Source organism: Emiliania huxleyi (assembly GCF_000372725.1).
Source record: "Emiliania huxleyi CCMP1516 unplaced genomic scaffold EMIHUscaffold_46, whole genome shotgun sequence".
Taxonomy (NCBI): domain Eukaryota; phylum Haptophyta; order Isochrysidales; family Noelaerhabdaceae; genus Emiliania; species Emiliania huxleyi.
In genome coordinates this window covers 566,510-577,040 of record NW_005198537.1, presented here as the reverse complement: position 1 = coordinate 577,040, position 10,531 = coordinate 566,510, and the positions used below count along the sequence as shown (strand labels likewise).

The window sequence follows — 10,531 nt, the reverse complement described above, 5'->3', positions numbered from 1 at the left end:
TGGGGGTGGCGGCGACGGAGGCGGGGGCGGCGGTGGCGACGGGGGAGGGGGTGGCGGCGGCGGCGGTGGGGACGATGGCGATGGGGGTGGCGGCGATGGCGACGGAGGCGGCGGCGGCGGTGGCGACGGAGGCGGGGGCGGCGGTGACGACGGAGGCGGGGGCGACGGCGGCGGCGGCGGTGGGGGCGACGGCGGCGGCAGCGGTGGGGGCGACGGAGGAGGCGACGGCGACGGGGGAGGGGGCGACGGCGGCGGCGGTGGGGGCGATGGCTGCGACGGAGGTGGCGGGCTGGTAGTGCAAGCGGGAGCGCAGCCGCTACACGCCTTCCAATTGCACTTGTAGGTCCACGGATTGCTGTTTCCCAGGCAAAAGAGGGCGCACTGCGACATAGGCGAAGAGGGCGGCGGCAGCGGCAGCGGCGGCGGCGGCGACGGCGGCGGCGGTGGCGGTGGCGGCGACGGAGGCGGTGGCGGGGGGGAGGGCGATGGCGGCGAGGGTGACGCTGGTGACGGCAAGGGCGAGGGCGGTGGTGGCAAAGGAGGTGACGGCAGTGGCGGAGTCGGCGGTGTTAACGACCGGCAGCCTCGAATCACGATTTCAGCTCCGCTTTTGACATTCTGCAGCACATCGCAGCTCGACGTGAGCGCACACCTGGTGGGCGCGGGCGAGAGTCAGCGCAAGCGAGAGAAGCGGTGGGGAAGTGGGGAAGTGGGACAGAGGCGGTGGAGGCTGCTCGTTCGCATCTGCATGACGCTGCCAGCCACCCTTCCAGGAGGAGAAGAAGCGACACAATGGTGTCGCCGTGCAGAGGCCACGGCAGCCTTCTTCACCGCCCGCGACGAAGCCTGTGGACAGAGCCCCACTGCCGCAGTACTGATGGGCCGTCTCGGTCTGCACGGGACTGTCGCAAATCTTGGAGGAGGACGGCGGTGGTGGCAGCGGTGATACAACTGGCGGTGGCAGCGATGGTGACGGCAGTGGCGGAGTCGGCGGTGTTAACGACCGGCAGCCTCGAATCACGATTTCAGCTCCGCTTTTGACATTCTGCAGCACATCGCAGCTCGACGTGAGCGCACACCTGGTGGGCGCGGGCGAGAGTCAGCGCAAGCGAGAGAAGCGGTGGGGAAGTGGGGAAGTGGGACAGAGGCGGTGGAGGCTGCTCGTTCGCATCTGCATGACGCTGCCAGCCACCCTCCCAGGAGGAGAAGAAGCGACACAATGGTGTCGCCGTGCAGAGGCCACGGCAGCCTTCTTCACCGCCCGCGACGAAGCCTGTGGACAGAGCCCCACTGCCGCAGTACTGATGGGCCGTCTCGGTCTGCACGGGACTGTCGCAAATCTTGGAGGAGGACGGCGGTGGTGGCAGCGGGGGAGCCGGCCCGTCGAGGCACTCCTGACACCCTGCACAGATTCTGAAGCTGCATTTCCGTGGGGACTGCCGTGCTGCACACCAAGCTCTGCAAAGCGGCGTGGGAAGTGATCGTAACTGCAGCGAGCGCGGTGCAGTCGGCGACAGCGCCTGCGTAGGCGGCAGTGCACGCGACCCCACATCCATTATGCTGGCAAATTGTGACACGGTCCGTGAGCAATGGTCGACGGCACGGGCGCCGCGTGCTGACTTCGCGTCCTTCGCGAAGCGTGGAAATTGGGTTACTAGTAGCGCTAAACTGAAACCCTGATAAGGGCCGCCTTTCGGATTTGCTTTGGGGCGCTTTTGGGGGCCAAAACAATCAAAACAAAACCAAAGGCGATCCCAAATCCAAATCGCAAACGTAGAAACCCAAAAGAGAAAGAACAGACTCACTTGTCATAGGAGAGCAGCCAGCACGCAGCAAGCAGGAGGTGACCTAGCCAATACTAAAGCCGTACATGCACGACCTGCGGACGACACATGGCATGTGCATGTGCATGTGCATGTCATGTCATGTGCATGTGCATGTAGGAGGTGAAATGACAAGGCTTGTGGCACAACTTCCATGCAAGGACGCACGAGAGCGAAAACAAACTCAATAAAGGAACGATAGGGGGGAGGCAGGCCCGAGGTCTGAAGCTCACCCATTGAGGAAGTGAGAATGCTCGGCCCACCCCTGATCCTGCTGAACAAGCCTCCTCTTGTAGCTCGATCGGTCACACCGCCATCACCGAGGAGAGGGGGACGACACTGCTTCGGCAGCGTGCACCTCGATCCTGTACCGTGTTTATTATGACCCCCCCCAATGAACACTCCAGTGAGGGAGGGCGAGACGATCGAGGGGCCCCGTGTCCCCGTAGCCGTACACCACGCGCGGAATCGACCCTATATATCCACAATCCAGTGCTCATTCGATCCTCAAGTGCTCAAGGAACGGAGAACGGTATTTGGCTTTTTTGCGTTTTGCTTTTGGGGGGCCAACAGACTGGGGTTGGGATTGTACTTTAGATATTACGCGTCACGAAGTGGAACCCACCGCAACGAGCCACACAGAACGAGGAGAGCCGCACGCCATCGGTGCGTCGCCACCAGGACGGTGGTGACGACTACGCTCAAGTGAACCGCCGGCAGATAGAGATGCAGACGGAGGCCAGGGCTCGCCGGACGAGGAGCTGCTAGCCGCGCGTCATCCGCATGTACGGTCGAGGGCGACGACGTCTGCTTCGCGCCGCCGCCGCCGCCGCCGCTGCCGCCGCTGCCGCCCAGGACCCACAGCGGCTTGGAGACGGCCCAGCCGAGCGTCACGGGGGCAGGCCACGCGACACCGTCCACGAGAGCGAGCGCGTTGACGACCGAACCAAAATGGCTCGGCGGGTCGAAGAGCTGCTCGAGCGGCGAGTAGAGCTGGAGGCCTCTCAGCATGCTGCCAACGGCGAAGAGGCGGCGCGGGCGGATCTTGCCGATCCCAAAGGCGAGCTGCCGAAGCGCCTCTTCCTGCTGCTCGGGAAGCACACCTCCCTTCCTCCTCTGCTTCCAGCTCCGGCTCTTGACCACGTAGGACGAAGCTGCATCGCGGACAAACGTGAAGTCGTCGGCGAGAACGCTAAAGAAGGGGTTGACAACGCTCAGCGCATAGAGCAGCCGGCGTGCCCACCGTGTCACGCGACGTGCGCTGCGCGCTTCTTCCTCGCCCTCGTCGCCACGTGGTGGCCTCGTGACAAGGACGAGGAGTACGGCGGCGGAGACCAGTGTCACCGGCAGCCGGACCACGTCAACCCACGTTAATGCGACGGGATCGGCAGGTACAAACGGCTCCAGTACCGCACGCGCCCAGTCTGCCGGTCGGAACGGTGAAGGGGGCGGAGGCAGCAAAGCTGGTTGGTTGCGACCGTGGAGTCCCATCTTCTCGTTGACAGCAACGGGACAGTCAGAAGTCAGCGCTGGGTATTCACGTAAACGCACAACCTGGGCCCGAAATCGCACAGCGTCACGCAACACGGGGTCCCTGCTATTCACAGCCTTGTTATGAGAAGGGCGCGGACTGGCGCGGACTGGCACACACACCGGCTCACCATTGTTATGAGAAGAAAATACGTCGTACGGCGCTATGCGCTGGTCTGTGAGAGGTTGAGGTGCGAGCCCTGGAGGCCCTGGGGAGGGGGGGAGACTACCCGCGGGCGGGCCTCTCCGGTGAGCTGGAGCGTCCGCGTGTGACCTTGTCGCGAAGGGCGAAGCAAGTGCCACGAAGCGCTATTACCTGCTCTCAGCTCACCACCACGCCGTCTCTGTCGCTCTCCTGGCTCAGGCCCATCAGTAGCAACCCTGATCTGTCCCAGACCGCACTTATCTCGGGTCTTCAAGCTTACACCGGCTCGTGATGCCACGGAGAGGGCTCGTGATTGGTCGCTGGTGGACCCCATCAGAGGCGATTGCGACGGATTTCCGGAGGTCAATACCGGCGCCACCGACCGTGAAATGTACCGATCCACAACCCTCATGCACCAGACGCATGGATGCAGTCATAATATGTAGGCCTTCTCTCCCAATCTTTTGAGCAATAGCCGCAAGTAGTACTTTATCTATCTGCAGTAATCTGCAGTATCTGCAGTATCCGCGGTATCCGCGGTATCTGGGTCGTCTGTGGCAACAGGCGGGTGAAATCATGCACCGCCAGTGCTGTGCGAGGCTCAGCAACAGCATGCTGCATGGCACTCGCATCCACTTGCCTCACCCTCGGCAGTGCCGCGGCGAGAGGGTCGGCGAGAGGGAGCCTCCTGGTTTTGCACGGACAATCGCTTTGGCTCTTTGCCCCTACCCGGGCATATGCTGCACTCCAGTAAGAGTCAAGTGAGGAGCACCCAGCCTGTTTGACAGTCGCTGATTTGGATCGCACATGAAGGCAGGAGAGCCCGCAACGCATCTATCTACCCGCTTCGGCCGTCAAGTTTTGCGTCGCTGCTGGCCAATGCCTCTGGCAGTGCATATTCAGCTTTTGGCAGCTGTTCCACCGAGGCTGTGGGGTGCCGCAGCCGCTGTTGTATAGCGCAGTCGGCACCCACCCGTATCTGCAGTATCTGCAGTATCTGCAGTATCTGCAGTATCTGCAGTATCTGCAGTATCTGCAGTATCTGCAGTATCTGCAGTATCTGCAGTATCTGCAGTATCTGCAGTATCTGCAGTATCTGCAGTATCTGCAGTATCTGCAGTATCTGCAGTATCTGCAGTATCTGCAGTATCTGCAGTATCTGCAGTATCTGCAGTATCTGCAGTATCTGCAGTATCTGCAGTATCTGCAGTATCTGCAGTATCCGCGTACAAGCGGCGAAGTCTGTGGTATTGAAGTATGCATACTTCGCCATACTTCGACACTTGTATGTGGGAGGTATGGCAGTATTGTGCCGCCTCTCTCGCAGTATTGCAGTACGAGGAGGCCGGACGCCGGTATCCGGGTACCGGGCGCACTGGGCACTGCTACAGCAGTACGGATACCTGGCCCTACCACAGTGTGAGTCCTTGTCAGGTATGGCAGTATGGCGCTGACTTCCTAATGTACCCCAGTATAGCCAGCCATTTGTGGCGTACGGATACTTTATACCCTACTTGGCCCTGTCCCCTGAACACGGTTTATTGTAGTAGTTAGTTCTGCTGGATCTTGTATGTTACAGGCCTGTTGAGTGCGGGGCGTGTCAGTCTGCGGCGAGCGCGTGTGGCGCGAGCCCGCACATTGAGGGCCCAACAGGAGAATCGTGCTTTTTGGGTTGGGTTGGGTTGGTTGGGTTGGGTTGGGTTGTTCCGCGTGAGGTTGGGTCGTCGGCGCGAAGGGTGAGGCGGAGCGTCGGTAGGGAGCGGACTGGAGGTGGAGCCGCCAAGATGCCCGACGCCCCGCCCATACCGCTCTCGATCCAGTGGAGGAGTCCTCCTGATCCTCAGCAGTCGGCGGCCCGGACTGATCATTCCACGTTTTGTGCCGTACGCGCCATTCGAACTCAGTATTCACCTCCTTCGCATCTTTCCTATCGATGAGGTTTGAAGATTTGCTTTTTTAAATTAAACGCAAGGGCTCTGTGCAAGATCATGTCGTCGACGCCACACACAAACAACTAACAAGGTTCAATGAGGGGGAGGGGCTGAGGGGCGCGTGAGGGTCGGGCCCCTGCGCCGCCTACTTAGAGCGAGCCCCTGCGCCACTCACGCGCCCCGCGCCGCGACGAGCGCGAGGAGGTGCCCGAGGACCAAGCCCTCGAGCCGAAGGTCCACCTCGTCGTAAGCGCCCGCCGCTGCCGCCACCGCCGCGCCGAGCTCCGCCGCCTCGATCGCCTGGTCGATGGCGCGGTTCGCCTCGCGCTGGGCCGCGTCGGCGGGGAGGTGGGCGGTGGGCGAGACGGGGGCGGACGGATCCGTGCCCTCGCCGCCGGCCCCTCCACCTCCGCCTCCGCCTCCCTCGCCCTCGCCGCCTCCACCTCCGCCTCCGCCTCCGCTTCCGCCTCCTCCGCCTCCTCCGCCTCCCCCGCCTCGCTCAACCTCGCGGGTCAGCTCCACCACCGCCTGAGCCAAGTCGTTCTTCGACCGGCGCAGCGCCGCCGCCGCCTTGCGAGGGCCAAACCCCATCGCCACGAGGCTCTGCACGAGCGCGCGCGTCTGCCGGCGCCGCTCGGCCGCGTCGCGCTCCTCGGCCACCTCCGCCGCGTGCCGCGTGAGGGCGAACTCGGCCGCGCGGGTCACGTCTTTGCCGGTGGCGAGGAGGGCGGCGCGCGCGCTCCGGAGGGGCACACCGAGCTCGAGGAGCGACGCGATCTGCAAGGGGGGCGGGGAGGGGGGGGGGGGGGAGGAGCTGGCGGAGGCCGGCGAGGGCGGCGGGTGCGGCGGCTCGCGGCGGCGTGCGCACCCCTTTGGCTGGTCGTGCGGGCAGATGGAGAGCTCCTGCCGCAGCGACTCGGCGCGCGCTAGGTCCGATCGCGCGTCGTGCGCCTCGCCGCGGTAGAGACGGAGGGCGCCCTGCAGCAGGTGGAGCCGGACGTACACGGCGCGCTCCCGCCACGCACCTGTCCAGAGGAGACATCGCCATGGAGGCCCTCTCCCTCTGCGCTCTCGCTCCGCACTCCCTCTCCGCTCTCCCGTCCTCTGCCCTCTCCCGGGGCAGGGCGGCACTCGCCGTCGTCGCGCGCTGCCAACCGCTCGAGCGACGCGCCGTGCAAGCCTATAGGTATCGACCTGATTCCTGACTCCTTCGCCGCCAGCCCCCGGCGGGCCATGGACACCTCGCAGCAGCGCGGCGACCCTCTCGAGCCTGCGTGTTGCCTGGGCCAGAGGCGGGGGGCGGGGAGGGTGGAGGCGCGCCGCACAGGGAAGCGCTTCTGGCGGCTCCGACCCCTGTCGCCTGGTCGAGAGTGGCCGCCTCGACCGTCGAGGAGCGAGCGAGCAGCTGCTGCAGCGTCACCACCCACACGCACTCGAGGCTGCAGAGCGCAACGTTGTCGCCGAGGGAGGCGAAGCGCGGCGAGAGGAGCGCGAATGCCGCCTCCGCCTCCTCGAGCAGGTGCTTCGCCTCGGAGAGGCTCGCCACGCAGCCGCCTCCCTCCGGCCCGCCGCCCTCCTCCCCGCCTCCCTCCTGCTGCCCCTCTCGCGTGGCCGCCTCGTCGATTCCCTCGCCCTTTGAGAGGGCGATGGCCGCCTTCAGCTCAGCCTCCTCCTCCTCTGCCAGCGGAGGTGGCAGCGACTCGAGCGCCGCGCGCAGCCGGCGTGAGAGTGAGCCAATATGTGCCGTCGCCTTTGCGTGCAGGAGCGCGCCGAGGGAGAAGGCCTTCCGGTCCGCCGCTGGAAGCTCGATCTTGCTCCCGTCCTGGTTCGAGATCTCCAGCTCGTACCCGCCGCCCGCGCCGCCCGAGTCCCGCTCGGCCAGCAGAGACGCAGCCCGCTCAATCTCACGCAGCTTGGCCATGCGCGCTTCCTGGGCCGCCGCGCCGCCCGCCGGCCGCGCGACGAGCATGCACGCCGCGCCGTCAGTGATACCAAGAGTGTCGATTGGGCGGTCGCCATCCGTGATTGTGTCGAGCCGACGGCCCTTGACGATCACGTGCGAGATGTGAAGGGATGGATTGGCGTGCCCGGTTGTGGCGAGGAGTGCCGACAGCGTGTCGCCGGTGCGTACGCTCACGGCCGAAGGCGGGGCGCCCTTGGAGCACAGCTTGACCGAGATGGAGGTCATCTGAGGCAGCCTGGATCGGCCGCCGTGTTCGTCCGACCCCTCCACACCCCTACAGCGGCACCCCTACGGCTGTACCCTGGCGAGGTACTCCCACGCCTCTCGGGGTTTTTGTCTGGCCGAGTCAACCCGAGATGCTGGGGCGAGCCTCGGCGAGACTGCGTCAGCTGTTCCCACAGCAGGCTGGAAGTACCTCGCCAGCCCCTACCCCTCCCGCCGTGTTAGGGCCTACCCACCCGCACTCTACTCCAGCGCATCGACCCCATCGTGATCGACGATGCGCGGGGTCGCCGCCCATCGAGCATGCAGACTCATCAGGTCTCAGCAGTGAGTGAGTGTGCCCAGACACAAGCCACAGGCCACCCCGCCCCACGTGACCAAAAGTAAAAAGCACCTCACGCTAGATTTGCCTCGTTGCGAATTTTCTAGAGACACGTGGACGTGCAATTTTGCAAGAGCCGGCACGTGTGTGTTTTTGAGCCGCGCTCACCGCCCGCGGCATCTCTCAGTGCACTACGATTTTCAGAACACAAAAAGACACACAAGGGCACGCTGGCTGGAGCCTATGGCAACGCGCGCTCCCACTTCGCGTCGGGGTGCAGCCGGGTAGTATTTTCCCGGGGTACGGGTAGTATTTTACAAGGCTCTCGCACGACACTAGGCACGCTGGCGCGTAAAAGAGAAAGCGGATACCGAACAAGAACACAACGGACTCTCTCACATGACAAGCTATAAAAGAAACTTCGCACCTTCGTTATAGTGTGACGGTAGTGTGACGGTCGCTCACACTGAAGAGAGAGTGAGCTTTTCCGTGCGCCCCTCTCCCACCCCCACAAAAGAAATGATCCGGGAAATTTACGCGGTAATTATGTAGAAGCACAGCGTGACATCATGCGCAGCCCTCCGTCAAACTCCTCACGGCCGACACCAAGTGTGTCAACTACCGGCACATCAAGAGCTCTGAGCGGTGCTACGTTGTCATCGTGGAACGCGCTGGCGCCAAGACTGCCATCGACCGCTTTGAGACGCGGGAGGAGGCTGCGTCCTGCTACACGCGCACGCCCGAGGGCTGAAAGAAGCGGCCAAGCTCGCCAAGGCGGAGGCGCAGGAGATGACGAGCGCCCAGGCCATAGCGGCGGCCGTCGAGGAGGGGCTGGTGCTGCACACGGGCGGCGGCGGCTCGGGCTTTGTGGGCGTCTAATAAACGCCAAAGACGTGCAAACTGCCTTCTTGGCACGCGTGTGGCGCGGCGGCAAGTTCGCGAACCTCGGCTGCTTCTGGTCGGCTGAGGCGGCCGCTCTCTGCTACGCCCGCTCGCCCGAGGGCTGGGCGGCGGCGGAGGCCAAGCGCGCAGAGGTGCGCCGCCGGCGATGACAGCTGCTGCCGCGCTGAAGGCGGCGGAGGCAGAGGGGCTGGTGCTGCCCACGTCCAGCTCCTCGGGCACGCGCTTCCTGGGCGTCTACCGCACCTGCCCGCGGACACGACTGCCCTTCCACGCCTCTTTAAAGCGCGACGGACTCGAGATCATCCTCGGCCGCTTCGCCACCGAGGAGGAGGCCGCCCTCTGCCGCGCGCGCGAGCTCGCCCAGGCCGCCGGCCCCGCCGCCGCCGACGACGAGCTGGCCCTCACTTGCTCTGCCTCGAGCCGATCGACGCCGACTCTCACCCGGTCGCCACCGCCTGCCGGCACATCTACTGCCGCAAGTGCATCGTCGACTGGGTTTCAAACCATGAGGCAACCTGCCCGCTGTGCCGCGAGCCGCTCGAGGGGGCGTCGGGGCAGCTCACGGCCCCGTGCCGCTGCTGGCCGCCGCGGACTCGAGCACCGCCCCGCAGCGCGGCGGCGCGGCTGGACGCCCCGCGAGTGGCGGCAGATGCTCGACCAGCAGGCCTCCCTCGAGGCCGATTTTTGAGGGCCATGAAAGTTTAAGGTGTTGCGCTGCGCTGCGCAAAAGGGGCGGGGCGCGGGTGCGCGCGGCCCGCCGAGAGCTCGTTTTGGAGATCAGACCTTTCGATGTTCATGCTTGCAATGTCTATCTATCATGCTTCATCCTTCATGACACGACACGCGGTGGTGGGAGCTGCAGCTGGTGGAGCTGTCAGATCGATCCTGGCGGGTGGGGAGTGGGGGGCGTGGCTGGGCATGCAGATCCGCCAGTCGGCCCGGCCTCTGACGTGGTGCTGCCGCTGCATTCGCTGAAGAAGAGAGGTGCGACTTGATTGGAGGCACTGGAGGAACCCCCGATGTCGCGATGCGGTCCCGCTTTTCCGCGATCATTTCGTCCGTCCAATCGAAGGAAGCGCCGGATCGCCCATGTTATGGAGTCAGCCAAACTTGAACCGATGTTCTTCGCCAGATTCCGTGGTTTTTGCACGGTACTCGGATTTTCGCTATTTGGTTGTGTGGGTGTGTATTCCGGGATTAGTCAATGGTACCGCGTCGGCGACGCGGGCGCCTTGCGGGCAGAGCCCTTAGTTAGCCACCCTTTGTCTTGCGCGGTCAAACAAAAGATAATTGGAAGCACTTCTCGCTAAGCTAAAATACACTGAGAGAGAAAGGGGGAGGGAGAGAGAGAGAGAGAGAGAGAGAGAGGGAGGGAGGGAGGGAGGGAGGGAGGGAGGGAGAGAGAGAGAGAGAGAGAGAGAGAGAGAGAGAGAGAGAGAGAGAGAGAGAGAGAGAGAGAGAGAGAGAGAGAGAAGTACACTGAAAAAATCTCTCAACAGCACTCTCTCTCGCGGCGACCGGCGTGCACCTCGTCCTCGATCCTGTACAGTTGTACCGTGTTTGTGATGACCCCTCCCAATGAACACACAGTGAGGGAGGGCGAGACCCGAGACGATTGAGGGATCCCGTACAATGCCTTCAAGAAATCAAGAAATAGATTGCCCGCGATTAGAGGAGCTGGCGAGCAGGGGA

At 63.9% G+C, this 10,531-nt stretch overlaps 3 protein-coding genes across 3 annotated transcripts; 1 reads left to right on the top strand and 2 right to left on the bottom strand.

The window, feature by feature from the left end:
- Window positions 1-2,423: 2,423 nt before the first annotated feature.
- EMIHUDRAFT_103110 (hypothetical protein) lies at window positions 2,424-4,771 on the bottom strand (the record flags this gene model as incomplete). The annotated part of the gene is made up of 2 exons (XM_005768398.1): window positions 2,424-3,104; window positions 4,421-4,771. 2 exons carry the CDS (start codon window positions 4,769-4,771, stop codon window positions 2,424-2,426), a joined length of 1,032 nt encoding a protein of 343 aa, XP_005768455.1.
- A 690-nt stretch (window positions 4,772-5,461) lies between these two features.
- EMIHUDRAFT_451626 (hypothetical protein) lies at window positions 5,462-7,350 on the bottom strand (the record flags this gene model as incomplete). Its single annotated transcript, XM_005768397.1, has 4 exons — window positions 5,462-6,206; window positions 6,300-6,454; window positions 6,671-6,710; window positions 6,781-7,350. 4 exons carry the CDS (start codon window positions 7,348-7,350, stop codon window positions 5,601-5,603), a joined length of 1,371 nt encoding a protein of 456 aa, XP_005768454.1. The 3' UTR covers window positions 5,462-5,600.
- A 1,375-nt stretch (window positions 7,351-8,725) lies between these two features.
- On the top strand, window positions 8,726-9,527 carry EMIHUDRAFT_211069 (hypothetical protein; the record flags this gene model as incomplete). Its single annotated transcript, XM_005768396.1, has 4 exons — window positions 8,726-8,803; window positions 8,872-8,970; window positions 9,260-9,334; window positions 9,489-9,527. The coding sequence occupies 4 exons, from the start codon at window positions 8,726-8,728 to the stop codon at window positions 9,525-9,527; spliced, it is 291 nt and encodes a 96-aa protein (XP_005768453.1).
- Window positions 9,528-10,531: the final 1,004 nt, after the last annotated feature.